This window comes from Poecilia reticulata, chromosome 7, assembly GCF_904066995.2.
Source record: "Poecilia reticulata chromosome 7, P_reticulata-male-v2, whole genome shotgun sequence".
Lineage (NCBI taxonomy): Eukaryota > Metazoa > Chordata > Actinopteri > Cyprinodontiformes > Poeciliidae > Poecilia > Poecilia reticulata.
In genome coordinates this window covers 18,898,103-18,918,400 of record NC_088836.1, presented here as the reverse complement: position 1 = coordinate 18,918,400, position 20,298 = coordinate 18,898,103, and the positions used below count along the sequence as shown (strand labels likewise).

Genomic DNA, 20,298 nt, shown 5'->3' with positions numbered 1-20,298 from the left:
ATTTAAGTATGGCCACATTTGCTTGAAGATAATAAATAAAAGGACTATTTTACACTTGTGTGGTCAGTAATCCAACCGTTGGACGTCCCGATGAAACAAAGAGGTTTATCCCACAGGCGCGGGTACGCCCTTAGAACCGCCCCCTGGCGACAGTCCTGACAGTTATTGGTTGGTGTGTCGCTCTACGCGTCGTTGATTGGCTTACTGCCTCGTCAATGAGAGTCTGTTGTTCACGCTGCTCGCCTGAGAGCAGGAGCGCCTGTGACAGTGGAGTGCATTGATTCATGCTGTTGTGGAGTCTCGTTTCTGGTTTTGGGAAACAATTAATGCGACCAGACAAGAGCGCATGAAGGTATGTTCACACGGTATGCCCGGGGTAAACATGGACCTCTTATTTATTTGGTACTTAAAGCTTTCTCTTTGGCTCAAAGGCAAAAATGGATAATTGCATGTGTTGGTCCCATAATGTTAATTGTTTTTCACGATGATTGGCTTTGCAATTCAAGTAAACTTTCAAGTAAACTGTCTGGATTGCATTCATGTATTTTTATTTATTTATTTATTTATTTTGAAGTTATGATGTTAAATAAATTGAGCTATAACAGGATTTCACGTTTTTTTTCTTTCAATTGTAGCTATGGTAATAGTACTTAAACCATAATGATTCATTATTGATTTTGCCATTTTCACTGCAGGCCGTCGATGGATGATGGCTATTGTGTGATGTATTTGTGAGGCCTGTGTCACTTTGCAATTGAACTGAATAGCATAATTTGGGAAAAATAATGATAGAGCCATGTGTCAGACAAAGGCTCATGTCGGCAGGTGGATCCACTGCTCCTCAACGAGCACAGTGATCTTGTGTAAAGCACAAAAACACACTCAATCATTATCAGCATGGATCCTGTCTTTTCATTTTGATTGACCAGTCCCTGAGCTAACTTTACAGATGGAAGAAGTAAACGTAGAAACAAACTATGAATTATATTCTTCTTTCTCACTCTGCCATTTCTTTCCCACTAAGCCATAAGTTACTTTGAATATGTCCGATTTCTAAATGTGGACCTCAATGATATCATTGCAGTTTCTAAGTAATCTTATCAGCGTCTATGCAAACTGCAAAGCTGCCACTTAAAAGCATGTGGGCTTCAAAGTGGGTCTCAGCAATTTACTTCAGACTATTCCCATGGTGTGGGTATCCCTGGAATGCTGGAATGATTTTCCATGGTAGTTGATTTATAAGCCGTGATATCAGGTATCATTGCAGGGAGTTAGGACCGACAGCCACAATGCTCACTAATGTTTTCACTGACTTACAAGAATGCGTTTGGGCAAGAATGGCCACCCTTGAGATGCATAACAAGTTGGTAGATTAGTTCACACTCTTTTGCTTTGTTGTGAATGTGCGGTGAGCCACAGAAAGCACATAGGAATTTTGGAGAGTCAGAGAATGTGCTCGGAATGCTTCGGTTAGAAAGTAAACTCTTGCAAACTGCATGACTGTGAGATGAAAAGGGAAGGTTTGTTAAATAATTAGCCATTTAGCTTCAGAAATATTTTATTAGACTGAAAAAAAAAGAAATTAGAAAAAGATCTAAAGCATGGCAAAAGTATTTAGACTATTTTAACTTTTCATAGCCTCACACTGAAATGCTCTTTATGCTGGTTTTATGTTATTGACCAATAAAATGTAGCACATAATGTGTCATGGAAAGAAAAAAAAACATACGTTTTAAAAGTCTTTTGAAATTAAAAATCTGGTTTAGTGTGATGGTCATTGCTATCCAAGCCCTCCAAGTCAACACTTTGTTGAAACCACATTAGGCTGGACGTTATTACAGCTGGTATTCTTTTGGTGTTTGTCTCTAAAAGCTTTATTTGCAATGCAAGTTTCGCCAAGTGCTATTTACAAAGTAGCACCATACAAAGTTTTTTTTGCTTAAATTTGTCCTTCTGATCCATAGACATTCCCATCAAGTCCAAGCAGATTCAACAGCGTCACTTTATTGTTTTAGAAAAGCATTTACACATCGTGAGGTTGGCTGGTGTTTTCAGAGCGATGTGTAGTCTTGGTTTCCTGTTAATTCTGCTCTCATCTGACCCAAGCCCCTCGTTTTATGTGTTTCTTGTCTCTTTCCTACATTCCTTTAAACACTTACAATCTTTTCTTTAACGGCCAGATTTGTAAAGCAGACAAGTAATAGTTATCTTTTCGACATATTCTCCCACCTGAGGTATGAATCTCTCCAGCTCCTCTGGAGTTTAGCTGATTCATTCGGTCAGTTATGCTCTACTTGCTTGACCTGTCAGCTTTGATGGAAACTATGTCTTTATAGGTTTGCAGTTATCCCGTCATCTTTCCGTTTTCATACAAAGTTCTTTCTTTGGGTTTTGTTTCCATGGCAAAACCCTGATTTAAACTTATACATATTTTTATTCCCTACCTGTCTCCTTTGTTCTTTGGTGTTTTTTTTATGTTTGTTCACTAACATTCTCCAAAAGAAATCTAATGGCCTTCATGGAACAGTTCTATAAATAGTGACAATTAATAACATATTTTTGAATCCTATTAAGGGAATTCCGGGAACATTTACTTGAGCTGTATTTTATTTAGGGGTATCCAAATAAACCAGGCTGAATACATTTTCACTTTTTAGATTTTGTTTTTGTGTAAAGTTTCATAAACGACGAATCCTTTTCCTTTTACGTCACAACTATGCACTGCTTTGTGTCTGTCCGTCACGTAAAATTCCGATAACATATATTTAATTAAGTAACTTTAATGTGGAAAAACTTGAATACCTTTCCAACACAGTATGCAACAGGCCTGCTTTTGATTTGGGACCCACACGTTAGATAAACTCTTGAGTAGGAATAATGTTACTTCTGGGAATATGTAGTGCTGCATCAGTTGTTCTTGCACCATGGTGCCTTATTAAAACACAGTGTGTGGTGGGGGGGGGGCATAAGCTGATTATTATGAAGCATCGGTTATCTGACTTCACAGCTGACACATACCTTGTCAAACATTTAATTAACACTGAAGGGAGCAGCCACATTCCAGAAATTTGAGATAACTGTTTTGGGTTTCTTACACTCTTATAGATTAGGTCAGATGTGGGATGTATGTGTCATGTCTGGTTTCTCTGACCACACGGGACTTAGCAGATGAATCACACAATGCATCAGAGAAAGATGGCGCAGATGTAAAACAATTAAATAAGAAGAAAAAAAAGTGTGGGAAATTATGAAACATTAGCCTTAAGATCTAAAGCATATACATATTTTTGCTAACATTTGAGACGGAATAAAACAAGCAACTGCCCCGTGTCCCCATGCAATAAAATGGACAGATATGCTAATGGCTTTCTGTTTATAACCCTCAGCGCAGCACTGTGAGGCCACAGATGGGACCCCCAAGTCTCATTGTAAATTACTTCTGTACCACTCATGATCAAACACACAATAAGCAGGACAGTATGGGCCAGAAATCAAATCCAAGAGCTTTTCCTGATGTCTTGTTTTGAAGATATTTCCGAAATACCTTTATATGTTTGTCTCGAAATACTGTTATGTTTGATTATATGTTTAATTCTAGGTCTTTCTCATCTCAGGTGGAGAAGATGAACGTGGAGGCTCTAAGCCGAGCAGAGCTGCTGACTCTCCTCAGTATCCTGGAGGGAGAACTGGAGGCCCAGGATGTCGTCATACACACCCTCAGAGTGAGTTTAAAACCACAGCATCTCCCCTGCGGACGGCAACACGCTTGTTCCACATTTAAAAACCATAAGACCATAAAATATCCTGTAATGTTAGCGCCATCTAAGCAGTTCGTTAAATAAAACGTCAATGAGCGCTAAAGGTTTCACTTTATTCTGCGTGAAAGAATGTGAACAAACTGGGAGGGGATGCGTAAACAGGAACCAGAGGAAACAGAGCTTTGAGAGGACAATGGAGCGGGGGCCATTCTGGCTTCTAAGGCCTTTTAATCCAACAGAGCAACAGTATTATTACTGGTCAGACCAGACTTTGGGACTTCTTTAGATGTGGATATGGCCATGTGGTTTACCAGTCTGTCATCAGTTGTTAGGTCTTGGGAAATAAATTGCTTTCACATCAGTTTTACTCTATAAAACATAAACAGAAGGTTTTGTTCAGAGTTAAACATTTTAAACTCATTTTCGAACTATCTTTAGCTCAACTGAACCACCACGCGACCATCTGTAATACACAGCTTTTACTACAGGCTCATAAAGGCCGGCGATGCACTAGTTAAAACGCTGTCAGCTGAGAAGGGAAGAGCCAGAAAGAGTGATCCGAGCAATTTCTCATCAGAATATCAATTTAGTTTTGTGGGTGATTTGTGATATTTCCACGCTGGGAAAACCACCGCGGTGTGTTTCTTAAAAACAAGTGTCTTTGTTTTTATTCCCAGCTTGTGATTTAGCTCGCTGCTTTTTTAAAAACAAAATGCGCTGTGTTTGGCACCACCCATTGAACGGGAGTGTTATTGTCCTGGCAGCACTCGCAGTCAACTCGGTCAAATAAAACTGTGCTATTTAAGGACGTCTGTGGAGACTTCTAGCAGTCCCTAATGGGTGGGTACAGAAAATAATACTTACGTCACACTAGCTCCATGTCAAACAGACAGTAGAATGGACTGGGAGGTATAGATCAGGTTGTAGTTTTCACTGTTTGGTTGTGTGTTGTTGTTTTTGCTTTTGTTTTGGCAAATACAGCATATTTACTTACAAACACATTTGTCTAGTATGTAAGCAACACAAAGGTTTAGTGTTCTTTCAGCCAGCTGATCAGCAGTTAAGCGCAGCAGATGAGGGAAAGCTGATACTCTATGCTCCAAACTGATGGAGAAATCCCCTGTCACAGACGCGTATGGTGTGTCATTAAGCAGAACTTTATAAACCATCAAAGGTGTGTCACAGAAACGTTTGTGATTTCGAAACTTTGCAAAAATCTTGACATAACTTGATATCAGTAACCGGCCCATACATGTGGCATGTTGACTCCAGACCATGCTTCAGACCTACAATAGCCGTCTTGTCTGTATCCAGCTGAGCTTGGAACGCGTAGCACTGGCTTTGAATGTGACGAAAGGAGGAACATGCACGGTGCGCTTCCTTTGTGGGCAGAACTGACCCAGTCTGCATGTGAATGCTGTCAATTTGGACAGCTTAACTCGCCAAAGCCCACATTACTCGGATGTAACTCAGCAACAATCTCTGTGGCATCCGCTGATAAAGGACTGTCTCTCCAGTTGTTCCTAAACCCCTCATTCAGTTCTCTGCAAGCTCTTTCACTCAAGCTCAAGTGAAAGAGCGCAGCTTTCCCCCAGGAACAATGCTTGTCAGTGTACGTGTCTGGTCCAATTAGCTTTCTCCATGCTTGCGGCCACTTTTCACACTCACGACTAACAGCAGCTGTACCGAGCATGAGTGAAACTGCTGAGGAAATAAATACTTCACTTTCGATCTAAAGTTGTGATCGTTGAAGTTGAAAGAGAGAACATGTCTATCATGATTCCCTATACAGACCTTTATGGAGTAAATTATCTGGAAGGCTTTGCAGCCACTACTATGAAAGGACCTCATTTCAATGGAATGGCAAAAATTCACACCAACAAAACCCACTGAAATATGAAGCAAGCTGTGTTTGGTACACTCACTCAGTGATGCCCCTAGGACAACTGCACTGTAAAGCTGCTTTCATGTTCTCCTCCTTCCCTCCCATTCAAACACAGCCACACTGTGGGGGACACTTTTGATGTTTAACCGCAACCTCTCTGTTGAGTGTTTACTGAGCAGAGGATGAACTGTGTCGTAGGCTCAAATGACCGACTTCCCTTGTTCCCGCCGAGGATAAACTGCTGCCTGCTCATAGTCGGGGTTGTTAGTGTATAGGAAATCTCCAGGGCGAGTAGGGAAGTAAATAAACTCCATCTATGATCACCAATTAGGTGCCTGTGATGTTTACTTGTATTTTGAATGTTTTGCTGTTATGCTGCAAGCGTTGACTGTAATGTTTGTCTTGAAGCAGTTCTTGACTACTTATCTTACGTGTTCGATACAATTACGTACACAGACCCACTTTGGTATACATATATATTAGATTGTAGGCCTTCCACTACACAAAATACCCAGAAATCCAGGCAGTGGAGCAGTGTTCATCCAAGCTGGATGTCATCACCTTTGGGACTTGTCTCTACAGATTCTCAATTGTACCGTTTCCAGTTCTCATTGCTAATAACTTGGAGTAGCAGTTTTTCTAGAGGGAAAATTCCTGTGCACTTACACCAGGCCACTACTGCATTCCAAGAGGTGTGGCGTATCTTTCAAGCTGACAATCGTCCTTATCTGTAGAAATCTCAAGCTATTATTATCATGGTTCAAATGCAGTGCAGACAGAGTTTCTGCAGCTGAAAAGAAATGAAAGTCAAAAGGTTAAATAACACACGGTTAGAGGTTTGTTTACATTCATAAACACCCTGTATGAATTAGTTTGGAGGGGGGGGAGAGGTAATGAGTTATGTGAACTATTGTCCTTTTTTGTGGCAGACTGAAAATCTACCATAAACCTTGAAGACAGTAAAAGAAAATATGTTTGCAGAATTTCTCTAATTCACACAGGGTCAAAATTATACATACACCCTTAAATAAATACACACAGCCCCTCTTTGGTTAAGTATCTCATAGCTAAGTGCAGCAGCAAAATTACACTATTCTCATGCTTTTAGTTGGATGTGTGTCCATTCTGCTGATCAGAAATTTGATGGTTACCTCACATTGACTTTTAAGTGAGCATCTTTTCATTTGAGTAGAGGTCCAAAAGTGTTTGGATGAACACTAGGTGTCTTTTTCCTGTTAGAACTTTCAGCTACAACGTAATGTCTTTCATCTGGACAAAGCTGTCACCCTCACATGGAGGTAGATTGGTTATGGTGCTTAACCAAGCTAAATCATGTGATAAACTGGAAGTTATTGGAAAACCAGTGTGTCTTTCTCCAGTACAACAAGCTTCACATCAACAAGTGCTGAGAGGATGCTGACAAAAAAGCAGAATCTCTTCATGCTCACCAAAATACTGTCAGAACAAAAGGTTTTATGACCAGGTGATAAAGATTCAACTATTTCACTGCAATGATCAAAAGGCTTCTTGGAGAAATTTAGCTAAGACTTTGTGTCTAGCTCCTCCTGATAAGCATGGTGGTGGTGTTATTATTCTGTGGGGCTGTTCTGCTGCTGATGTTACTGATGAAATAAAAGAAAAAAGTCCACCAGGGCACTAATGCTAAACAAAGGTAAATTTTAGCTTTGAGTTGAATGTAGCAGGCTAGATTTAGGTTTCTGTAACGGCTCTCTCAAAGCCTTACCTCAAACACTAGAGAAAATTCACAATATAAACGCATTTGAAGTTGTGTTGTATATTAGCCCACCACACAAATAACACAAATAAATAAATTAAAACCCAATTTTGACTGACAAGTTAATGTAAGCTTCTTACTCAGTTTATATTTGCACATTTGCTCTTCAGATACACACCTGTGGATTCGAGGTGTACTGCTGTTTGACAGTTGAAGTAGCTTTGTTTTGTTTGGCTGAGAAACGCGTTTTGTGTGGTCAACCTGTTGCTTTCTTTCTCAGCACTTTTTTTTTTCCTTTCCACATGATGTCACATCCTGTAGTCCTAAAATGTTTTGTCTATTTTTGCAGGCTGACATGTTTTCCTGACTCCATAAACAATAGAGCCTGGCAGGAGTGGGCCGCGCAGATAAGAGTGTGTACACTAAAGCTACTCGAGAGGCAAAGCCCAATTTGGACATGTTTAAAAAGAAAACCGGAGCAGAAAGTATCAAAAAGGTTCCCTTTTAAAGCTTCGAAACTATGTTATGTTAGGCCTGACCTGGTGGCACCAGTGCATACTATACTGCAGTGACAGTTTTCCAATTAGAGCAGCATAAACTTAGTTTATTACTTTATTGTGCTTATTTGTCCCAATTTTTATCTAGACCCTGATTATAAATAAATGTCCTTGTAACGCTGCCATTCACAGCAAATATATAAAAAGTGAATTTCTCATGAAGGCATACCCAGGCAACAGGTCAATGAATTGCCTCACAGTTTAATATTTGACTCCTTCTGAAGATAAACCAAAGTATTTCCTTGTTCCACCCAGTGACACTACATGTTATGCCCAAAGCAATGTGTGTTCAAGGGCTGACAACAAGCCGCTTCTCTGTTTCATCAGAAACTGTGTTTTTGAGGCAGTTAAACATTACTCTGAGATGTTTGTTTTGGTGCTTTGCGTTTATCTAAATGCCATCTGTGGTTAATGTGTGGGTGGCAGGTGCGGGGGATACGGTTTGAGTTCTAAGCACACAGCTAATTACGCTTAATAAAGGAGAGGTCTACAATCTCAGCTCTGTCTTTCTGCAGTTCATTCAGTTTTTATTTAGAGACTTTAATCCTATTCCCAGGCCAAGTATTGTCTAGAAGTGAAACACTTGCCCAGACAAGTTCATTTTTCTGCCATTAGTTCTCAATCTCAAAGGAGTTGGAGCACTTAAGACTGAGCTCAATGGGCATTTAAAAATGAAACTACAGAGCAATTTACATTGTTTTACATTTTTAGCTATAAAAGAAAGTACCAGTTTTTTTTTTTCTAGGTGTCTTTTCAGCCAGCTAAACAGGGAATTTTAGTTTCAGCAGCTATTGTAGCTCTTCACTTTTAATGCGGTAATTTAGTCTCCTTCCTGTGAAAGCTGTTACTTTTTTACAATAGTAGTGCTAGTTTATTTTCTTTTTGGGAAAAATCTTAACCATAACAGTTATATAAGAATAGGAATATTGATGATTCAATTTCAGGACATCAATGACTAAAGTGTTTAGAAAATGTATTAACCTAATATTGTCACAGTTTCAGAAGTTCTTTGCAAAATTATGTTTTAAAACATATATATGTGGTGTATATCAGACGTATGGCTTGTAAATGTCGGCATGAATAGTCAGTTTTAACACTCAGAATTTTCTAAATGTCAAATTTTAATGTTTTTAAAAAGTAAATTCTCCAAATGGGAAAATGTTTTTATTAAGTTAAATGAATCTTTTCATTTATATTTTTTGTTTGCCTTTAATATATATTATTGAAGCTGTATGCTAAAACATGCTTAAAATGTATAATACCAGAGTCTGCAAAAATGTAATTACAAAGACTCTATGGATGCAATACTTCATAGGACATTATCTTTTGTGTGCCATGAATTAAGCCTTATCATCCCGATAACATGGGGATGATAAGGCATTCAACGCTCAGATGGAAGAATCAGTCTGCAGGACGACTGTATGTCATACACTGTGAGTATGGTTTCAATGTAAGAGTGGCTAGAAGCCATTGTTGAAAGAAAGCAGTGTGGCGCAGCCCAAATGTGACTCGCACAGGGAATAGTCACAACACTTGGTGGCAATATCATGCTTGATGGATGTTTTTTTTATTATTATTTATTTAACAAGGTCAAATAACTATTTCAAAGTTTATGTGAAGACAGGCAGAACTAAATACAAGAATGTCATGGAGGAAAACATGTTTGGAGCTGCAATAGACTTGAGGCTGGTTTGCCTTTCAGCATCACAATAACTAATAAAGATACAACCACACCCAGAAAAAGACCTGATTAGATCAAAGAATATTTATCTGCTATGGTGGCCCAATCAATATCCACACCTAAATATAATGGGGAATGTGTGGCGAGGTTTAAAATGTTGCTATGCAACCTGACTGAACTGGAATTGTTTAACAATAGATAGCCATAAAGATGTGAATTTGTGACCCTCTGAAGGTGGTTCAGGATACTTATGCACACCGCACTTTTCAGATTTTTTATTTGTAATGAGAAATAATAAATTAAAACAATTAAATCTTCCTCCCCCGCCCCGAAGCTACGTGTCACTTTGTGTCTGTCTGTCACATAAAATTCCCATAAACGACATTGATATTTGTGGTTGCAAAATCTGATAAGTTCACGAGACAGAGATACTTCTGCAAGCCGCGGGAGGTGTGTGAATGTCCTTTGCTCTTTGCCGGTGACAGATGCAGCTGAGTAGGAATGAGAACTTTAGATTTGTAATTGGAGAAATGCAACCAGTACATTTTGCTGCTGGGATTGTTGTTCATGTTCACTGCTGACTTCATTATCTGACAGGGGGGAACAGGACTCTGTGGCTCAGTTCAGCTTACAGAGGCCTGTTCCCCCCCGAGGCTGTAGGTGACTGACAGTGTTTCCAGGTGAAAAAAAATCTTTTCTTTTTTTTTTTTTTTTTTTCAAACTCACACCTTTCGCTGCAAGGAATCCAATAGAAGGTGACACGCTCAAGTACATTTATTAAAATTCAACATTATTCCGAATACAAAATACAGCTGTAAATTATTCACAAATAATGTGTACTTTCCCACGACTTGCTATAAGGAGCATTTGTCATCAGCTGCCGGGCAGGGATAAGAGCTCGACAGCCGACAGGGTTCGCCTGTTGTGCCCTGTCATAAAGGAAAACACACCCTGTCATTATGATCAGACCTATCCTGACAAAAAAAAAAAAAAAAGCCTCATGCAGGACTGGGCCTCTGCACACACTCAAAGTGCAGTATTTAATGGTCTATTTAAAGCCCGTAGCGTAAGGCCAACCATAGAAGAGCACAGTTTTGCCATTTAGCAGGTCTACTTTAAAGTAAAATGCACATAAACATGCTGGCTTACTCACAAATTAATTAAAAGTTTTCTTGCAAAAGTATAAACACTACAAGAGTTGGGCTTGTGCTTTGAAGAGCACTGTATCAGATCTGGAGGCAAAGCATAATATTGTAAAAAGAAAAAAACTGAGAGAGTACAAGTTCTGTTACGTTTCCTTGGCATAGAGCCATAGTCTCGGTTCAAACTGAAAACAAGCCACAAATACACCATTCTCGTTCCGAGCCCTCAGGGAGTGAATGTGTGTTCAAACGGGCCAATTTCTGGAGGCACACGGGAAAAGAAGCTGACAAAAACCTGAGAAATGAGGAGGTCTGACTCAAGAACGGAGCGACGCTTAGCGGTGCAGTGTAAGCTCGTGGACTAGAGATTCTGCTGAAGACTGCATAAGGAGAAAATTATAGGTGTCCTGATGTCAAACGGTGTGAACTCTTCCGCCTGTGCTTTAATCACCGAGACACAAAACTGACCCCGAATGCCCCAAGAACGCGAACCAACAAACTGTTGTGAAGCTAATGAGACCCCCTGATGACACTGTGACCAGGGTGGAGGTCAATGAGGCCCCATACTGTTTCACTTAAAACAGCTTAACATATGCGCCCTAAAGTTTAGTTTTCCATAAGACTTTGTTAGTGTTTGCCTTTAAACAAATGTAATTTTGGTTTAATATAATTTTACCTTTTTTTTTTTTTTTTTTTTTTTAGAAGCGAGTGATGTATGTGAGTAATGAAGATGTTTAATGTCTCAATTCTTCACCCCTGCATCTCTGGGGAGGAGTTAACATCTGCCCCATGTGGGGGTGGGACAGCAGCGCCTCATCTCTTTGTGTTTAGGTTGATAGGAACGGCCATCTGCTTGCTCTCCTGCTGATGATAACAGCGCCTGGCGCAGACTTCCTGAACACATATGAACACATACGAACACAAACATGCCTGCACATCTTTCTTCTGAGTGTGTGTCCTCCTAAAACGAAATGTGCACTGACATAGTCACGTCCCAGAATTTTCAGTAAAATAGATGAATCTCACTTCAGATATAGTTTGTCACCTATATTGCAACCTGCCACTGTTAGTTTTTCTAATTATTTTTGGTAGCTGTAGAACGTTATTTTTAACAAGATACTCTCACAAAGACAAACTTACTATGCATGGCGACGTCTAATTCTATTTATCTTGATTTTTCTTCAATTGCGTGTTCTTATTTAAATTCCCTTTAACCATTGGACCAAAGCATCTCAGATATATCTGTCTGCCTGGATTTTAGAAAAAAAAAAAAACAACAACTTTGCAACAATAAGCCACATGGTGGCAGCTTTTGAAGTCTACCAGATGTAACTGAAAAGCTCCAGAAAGTTCAAATCCACCAAGTCTCCACTTAGCATTGTCCTGTACCTCTTGTGTTGTCGTCAACCAAAACCCAAGTGGGAATTAACAATTTTTTCCTTTGCTTTTTAAAAACGTAGTCTCTTTTTGCCTCTGTTTTTTTTTTAATTATAATTCTATATTTGTTCATAAGAAGAAAACCCTTCTCTAGTTATATTTTTAAAAATAAACACGCTTACTCGCACACAATTAAAGGTGAGCCCCGTCCTCAGATACCTAACAGAAGTCCCTCACTCTACATATTTGTTGTGTGTCCTCAGGCCCAACACCGAGATGAGTTTGTCCAAGACCGCTATGGGCAGTATGACCTCAGCGATCCATTCCTGGCTCTACAGCGGGACGAAGAAGCCGCAGAGCGCCAGACCGCAATCAGGCAACCCCAAGCACATCCGCATGGCCGGGCGGTGGGCCCAAACCCTCTGGCTGTGCTGAAACTGGTCATGACTCACTGTAAGAGGATGCAGGAGAGGATGATGGGACAGTTGGCTGCTGCCGAGAGCAGACACAGGAGGGTAAATAGCAAACGATGACCATATGCAGTCAGTAGTTCATGTTTCAGGTCTGCGATTTGAGGTTGCAACGCGGCCAAAGTCACATAAGGCGGGAAATTTGTTCACTGAATTTGTTGTGTGAATATGTATCTAGTAGTGAGCTCCATGGCTTAGGGGTTGGTTTTGTCTTTTATTTCCACTGCAAATCTGATCTTTGTTGGAGTTACATAAATGTATAGATGGACTAAATCAGCTTGTTTTGTTTACAACTAGGTTATTGCTCCCTGACTTTACCTGTAAATGACTTAACGAGAACTACATCGCTTTCATGCGCTTCACTAAACCTGTCTACACATTAGCTCCTAATGTTATCACTTGTCTGTGTCATTGTTCAAGATGATCACCGCTCTGGAGGAGGAGAAACAGCGGTGTGTCCAGGAATCTGCTCGGCGTGCCGACTATGTCTTTGTTCTTGAGACAGAAAGAGATAAGCTGCTGCAACAGGTGTGTGTGTGCGTGTGCGCGTGTGTGTGTGCGTGTGTGTGTGTGTGAGACATGTCAAGCTCACAGAAAACTGTTACTATGTGAGTGCCTTGTACTGTAAAAACATCTTAGGTTTCTTGAACACTTTCAGATTTTGTCACATTGAATCTACAATATTAAATGTTTTTTTTTTTCAGCTATTTATAAGAAACACTAACACAAAGTGGTTAGCGGCTGCAACCTTCAGTTCTGGAGCCACAAATGGCTCTTTGGGTCTTTTGCAGCTTCCGTGAAAAGGCTAAAAGTAATAAATAGACAACCAATGTGTTTAAACTGAATATAATAACAGATGCAGGTTTTAAAAGCTTTTGTAAAAGTGAATTTTCGCAACAGATCGACAATTTAGATTTATTTTTCTTGTGATTTAGTTGAAAACTTTGTGCCATTTTAGATCATTTTGAAGGAAAGAAAAATATCATGAAAGAAAACGGATCCAATCTCTTTTTTGCCCAAGTTTTTTTTTGTTGATAACAAATTCATAGTAGACGTTTTATCAAAAATCCTTAGTTATCGTTTTTCAAAGGCTGTGTAGGATGTGTGACCCTAGATGAGGTTTATTTGGATGAACTGAGGGCAAAAATGGCTTCTTTGATTGTAATTGTGGTAGACCCCTGGATTTTCTCCAAAAGCCTCAATACAATTCTTTTAAGTTTGCGGCACAGTAATGTGACAAAATATGAAAAAGCTCAAGGGGTGTGAGCACTTGTGTAATACGCTGCAGATGGGAACATCTGTTGAAGATAATTCTGTTTCTGTCTCACGTGACCGTCCGCACCGCATGCTTTCTCTTTAAAAAATAGTCTCGCTGTGATCAAAAACAAAATGAGCAGAGATGCGTCAGAGGTAGCTCCTCTGTGTAACCCAAAAGGGTGGAGAGGGCTTGGCCTTTATAAAATTTACACACGCACAGAGGCGCCCTTACTGTATGCACAAGCCCATAACTGTTCCATGGGAAACAGATGAGGAAGAGGCCATTGTTCAGTTGTCCAGCAGCCATGGGGCTTTATGGCCTCAGGAAACCTGAGATAATGGATGTTCACGTCTAATGCAAGGTCAGCTGGCAAACACACGCTGTGAGCGCACAATTACACAGGGGCCTTATGTAACACAGGGTCCCCTCAGTGACTTCTTTAGGCTCTCCTGCCTTTTCCTTTCAAACACATGGTTGTATTTCATCACCTCCTATTTCCTTTTAATACTCAACAAAGGTTAGAACCAGCCCATTCACCCTCTGATGACCGAAAAGCAACTGGACTGTCCATAAACATGCCATGCAAGCAGATAATTCTTTTACAAGGTGAAACATGAACAATGACCTCCTTTCTGTGCCTCTTCAGACACTTTGATGACACATATTTCATGTTTTTTTTCTTTTTTTTTATCCTACCTCTTTATGATTCAGGTGTGGTTTGCTTAGGAAAAGCTTATCTAAAGAGGTCCAGGAAAAATTAGATAGAAGTAGGTCTCGCATTCCCACCAGAAATGTAAAACTTTGTAAATGTAAAATTGTGGGTCCCATTTAGATTATGTGTTTAGTTTAGTAAAGTAAAGTAAAATAAACTTTCTAATAGAATCTAATCAGCGTCAGATAAGCCATTTAATGTTACATAAATGACTTACAGTAAGAATACTAAATACAGTGATGAAAGTATTTTACAGCACATATAATATGGATAGAATTAAAGATAATTTGGATTTGAAAATGTTTTTTGCAAGAAAAAGGATTAAAAAACTAAAAAAGCTTTTGTGTTGTCAAACAAGCAGCGCAGTGTTGCCTCCTTGTGGACAAAAGCGGAAGACCCGCTCGCCTTCACATTTCTGTTTCTCTTTTCTAAGCTGGAGGTGGAGCATGCGACGGTGCAGAGGTTGGAGAAGGAACAGGCACAAGTGGTGAGCAAGGTGGAGGAGTCGCTGTCCCAGGAGCAGCAGCTCTCCTCCAGTCTGACGCTGGAGCTCCAGAAGGCCAGCAGCCAAGCTCAGGAGGAGGCGCAGAGGGTCTCTCAGCTCCACATGCTGCTACAGGAAGAGACCTGCGCCCTCGAGAAGCTCCAGCAAGTTCTTGAGTACGAGAAGAACAGGGTGGTCCAGCTGGAGGTCAAGTCAGAGAGGCAGACGGCTGAGTTTGATGCTGAAAGAGAGCAGCTAAAAGCCAGACTAGAGGCAGAAGAGGAAAAGGGCAGAGAGCTTGAAAAACAAGTGAAAGAACTTAGAAAAAGGTTGGCTGAGCCTCAGGAAAGTAAAACAGAGGTAAAGGAGGCTGCGACCGAGGTGAAGGAGTCACAGGGCAAGATGGTGTCCAGTTTTGTTCAGACTGAGCCGGATGGAAAGATTACTCCAAAATCCTCTACTGTGCCAAAGGTCAATGGCCTTCAGTCTCATAAAGAGACAGAACCATTAACACATGAAGTGAAAGGAGCAGAAAACGGAGTGGATAATGGAGGTGGAACCCTTCTCCATTCCCCTATTCACCCCTTTCCTCATCCTCACTCTCCCTCCAGCACGGCCTCCTCTTCCCTCTCCTCCTCCCCCATTTCCTCTCCAGTTCTAGCGAAGCGTCTGGGCAGCCCGGGCTTCCTTCAGTCCTACCAGGCTGGAGTCAATCAGAGATTTCAGGCCGCCAGACACAAGTTCCAGAGTCAGGCCGAGCTCGATCAGCAGCAGCACGGTGGGCCTCTTTCCCCCAGGGACCTCTCTCCGACCACTGCATCCACCCCTCCTCCGCCAGAGCACAGCCCGGCTAAGCAGCTGGCCCGCAGCACAGTCACTCAGGTGCTGTCCCGCTTCACCAGCCAACAGGCCGGAGTGAAGTCCGCGCCAATTAACAACTCACCATTTGGCACAGACTACCGCAATCTGGCCGCGTCTCCAACGGGGGGGAGGTCGCCTTCTTCAGGGCCATTATCTCCGTGCTTTCGCTCTCCTCTCACTCCTCGTTCAGAGAAGACCCATCCTCCTCCAATTCCACCTAAAAGGCCCGGCATGAGTCCAACTCCAGGTTCCCCAAATCACTCTCCTCGGACCAGCCTCTTCCCAGAGCTTACGGGGAACTGTGGGCACAGCAGCAGTGGGCAGGAGGGAGCCAAGGAATCAGACCTGGTCTTATCCTAGTGCCTAATCTTCCAGACCGTGCAAGCTAATTGTTGAAGAAATCAGCTACTTCAGTTTCTGATGTTTAAGACATTGAATATTGGCATTGAAAATTAAAACGCCTTGTAAAAAAAATGTTCATACCCTTTAAACTTTTTTCACATTGTGTCTCATTATAGCTTCAACCGTCGATGTGTTGTAGGTTGGAGCCATAATGCGAGATAGGCTAGTGCAAAGTAGCATTAGTGTACTGATCCTCTGAGTAAATAGTTTTCACAGCCACCATTTTCTGACCTGTCTGCTGCGTTCCTCGGTCTTGGTGATGCGGTTTGTTCGGTAATATTCTATAACAAACATCTGGGACTCATTTATTACCCAGAGGAATTCAGTTTACTAATCAGCAGAATTAAGACAAATGGTTGCACTAGATTTTATTTAGGGGTATCGCAGTAAAAGGGGGTGAATGCATTATAAAACCCACACATTTTTATATTTTCTTTGTAAAACATAAAGTGTGAACCATGTGGTGTTTTGTCCGCTACACAAAACCAATGCAAAGTGATAGACTTTGCATTGGTCTATCACTTGAAATCTCAATGCAATACATAAAGGTTTGTGGTTATAAAGTGGAAAACATTAAAAAGTTTGAAGTATGAACGTATTTTCAAGGTGGTGTATACTGGATGCATTGTTTGTTCCTACCTCAAAAGCACAACATGAGAAATAATTGGTAAAAAATTATTTAAAAGAGATTACAAATTCCTTTATTGAAGTTAGTTTTTATACATAATGCTATCATTATGTATTTACCCTAAATGTCAAATTTCTGAATTCTAACTATGAGTTTGAGCATCAACCATCAGTTAAAAACCAAGCTTAAATTCTGACAAATCAAACGGACTGGGGTTGAGCTGAGCTAGTGATTTGCTTGTTTTCACTTATGGATTTACTCGTCAAACCTTTGCAACTCAAACGACGAGTTTATCCAGAAGCGAAGCCAAAATAAAGAGGATTTCTCAAATGTACGGCTAGTAGAGCATGTAGCTATTACAATTTTACAAAGACAAAAAAAGGTTTTTAAATGCTTTTATTGTGAGTCCCTATGCAATTTTTATGGAGATGGACCACATGTTTTTTGTTTTTTTTATTGTAAATATGTCAAGAAATCTTTTCCTATGAATGAACATTTGATGCATGTGTTGTTTGTTTTTACTTGTCATGAAAACACTGAGACTTGTCTTGAAAAAGGGAGAGCACATTTTGCACTGCATCGACTTCACATCAGCACAAATTTTATGAACACAGCATATCCAGGGAATGTTGAATTCTGCTCTACACAAGCTGAAAATGTTGCTTCATTATGCCACGCAGTAAATATTTTAGATGTTCATACTTTGATACACAATTGTGACAATTTATACTGTATATGTATGTGTGTCAATTTTATATAGAACTGTGTCTTGTAGAAGAACTACACACAAGATTATTTTATTTTTATTGGTCTACCACTTTATTTTTTAACATGTTTTTACTTTGAAAGATGTAATCAACTTAATCACATTAGATTTGCCCATTTATTTAAAGTCAAATGTGTACAACCTGTCTCGGGTTCTGTTCTTTTATCACTAGTAAATGCTCATATCATTAACACCCTAAGTATGCAGTGCTTTAAATAAATTGTCCATTCCTTCAAGTTATGAATCATCTATCTTTCTTACAGTCTGAGCTAACAAAACAGCAGCAGTATATATTTGGAGCTCCTGATGGGAACATTATGCCTTTTCACCTATAGAACAGCGTGTGACGGTCAGATTTTCTATTTGATTCGTTTTAAGTTGCTTTTTAAGAAAGATAAAATCTACTTTGGGTAAACTTCTATGGGCATGAGCCTCTGATGACATCACAAAAGGTGACACGCAACTGAAAATTTGGCTACAACTAAACATATGGAAGCAACTCATGAAGATAAGCACTACAGAGTGGAAGTGCCACATTTCATTATTAAATGTGATGTTATGAATATTCAACTGTTTACCCAGGTTCTGCTCACACATGCAAAATATAAGCTGGAACAGCTTTTTCCTCACGTTTTGTTTTCTTTAGTCCAAATCAGTTGAATTTGCTAACTTGCAAGTTTTTTGATTGTTCAGCACCAAAAGGCGGGAAATTATATCTTCAGCGTGTAAAGCTTTTTACAGGTCTTTGCACACTGAGAAGAAAGCTGGTTTCATACTAGCAAAGGTTCTTTTGGAACTAAACTCTGGGGTTTTTTTTGTTTTTCCAGAGTTGTGTATTCATTTTCCTCTTCAGATTTCAGCTCATTTCACCAGTGGTACAAATGTACCAAAACCAATCAGATGGGAAAATGGTGACTGTTGACAATCATCCTCACTGTTTGCTTCAGCCTTTCCGTTCTTGGTAACATCCGTCACGGTCGTGAAACTCCGCCTCAGACACAAGGCTGAACCAGTTTTAACACGTCACATTGCTCAATAACCAGCATCTAGAGCAGTGTTTCTCAACCTTTTTTGGGCCAGCGCCCCCCTAGCCTTTTGTCCAGGTCCCTCACCGCCCCCCACCAAAGAATTTGTAGGCTATTTTGCACTGACAATTATTTTATTATTAATGTTACTATCACTATTGTAGATGTTTTGAATCGGCGCACCGATTATGTTTTCCCGGACACTTCAGCGCGCCTTACGCTCCTTCACCTCACGCACATAACGGGGTAAATGTAGCGAGTTTTGCCCTAAATGTATCGGCGTCTGGAGGAGGGGGGTTGGGGGGGAGGCAGCTGACGTTCTACGCTCCTTCGTGGGGAGGGGAGCCGATTTATGTTTTCGCATCCACATGAATAATGTGTAGTTGCGCCCCTACCCATGGCACTTCAACAATATTATTTTGCCTTTTATCTGGAAATAGTGTGTTTATTCTTGCCAAACAGGTCTTGCCATACAAGTTTTGCCATACAAGGTCAACAGGTCTTGCCATACAAGTTTATTCCCCTGTATTTACTTTAGTTTCTTAGTTTATTCTTGCATTTTGTTCTTCATTAATTTCCATTTAGTTTCATTTGATTAGTATTATCCTCTCTTGGTTTATTGCTATGTCCACTTTAGTTTCTTTCCTGTTGCTACATTTATTTTATCGTGTTGATTTTTCACTGTTCAGCGTCGGATTCTCTGTTTTTATGCCATAATTCACATCAAGTTCATCGCTCCGTTTTGCCCGCTTCTCATGTTTCAGAATTTGGCTCAATGTGCGCGGCGGTTTTTTTTTTTTTACTCCCTAAAGTGCAGGGCGGTCGGGAAGCGTATCGATGGGGTTAAAGGCAGACTGACATAAACCTTTTAAAATAACGGAAACAATTTCGATATTCTGATTATTGAAATTAAAAATGCTGTGGTACCGTTGTTCCATCAAACCCGTTTCATGTCGGACCACTTGCAGCCCCGGTGTTAACGCTATAAAATGAACGCTCTCTATCGTGGTATCACCCATGGAGGGATTTCTTTATTTAAATGGGTTCATTTTTCAGAGGGATACAATGTGAGGGTATTGTGATTTTAGTAATGACATGTTTATAAGAGCGATTTTCTGTTGTCCTTCCATGGAAGCGGGCAGCTTTCAAATGGAAATAAAACACTTTTTAATATAAATTGGTGCTTTGACATGATCACAGAACTGCCAAAACATATGTAGCCTACATAAGTACCATACAGCAACGTCATCAGCCGTTGTAACGCTAAACTGATGCGGAGCTGCGCCATGAAACTACAAACACTGAAAAGAAGAGCTGCCATCGATACAGTTGCAGCCAAGCATGTTATAATGTTTCACAATACAGTTTTACCAAGTTGCTCAAAGTCTAAACTGGTATTATTGTGGATTTAAGGTGTAAAGTTTACCTTCGACCAAACGCCCCCCAAAGGCATCCCAGCGCCCCCCTTTTGTAAAAATGTCCGCCAGCGCCCCCTGCCGTTCTCTGAACGCCCCCTGAAGGGGCGGTACCGCCCATGTTGAGAACCGCTAATCTAGA

The 20,298-nt window shown here is 40.4% G+C and overlaps 1 protein-coding gene across 1 annotated transcript; it reads left to right on the top strand.

Moving 5' to 3' along the window:
- The first annotated feature begins 211 nt into the window (after positions 1–211).
- On the top strand, positions 212–17,952 carry cttnbp2nlb (CTTNBP2 N-terminal like b). The gene is made up of 5 exons (XM_008413844.3): positions 212–352; positions 3,615–3,722; positions 12,399–12,650; positions 13,026–13,133; positions 15,009–17,952. The coding sequence occupies exons 1-5, from the start codon at positions 347–349 to the stop codon at positions 16,278–16,280; spliced, it is 1,746 nt and encodes a 581-aa protein (XP_008412066.1). The 5' UTR covers positions 212–346; the 3' UTR covers positions 16,281–17,952.
- Positions 17,953–20,298: the final 2,346 nt, after the last annotated feature.

Bases quoted from the DNA above. Each gene is read 5' to 3' on its own strand.
- cttnbp2nlb (XM_008413844.3), top strand. The intron at 12,651-13,025 runs GTAAATAGCAAA...TCATTGTTCAAG, and splicing joins CCGAGAGCAGACACAGGAGG to ATGATCACCGCTCTGGAGGA. The intron at 13,134-15,008 runs GTGTGTGTGTGC...CTCTTTTCTAAG, and splicing joins GAGATAAGCTGCTGCAACAG to CTGGAGGTGGAGCATGCGAC.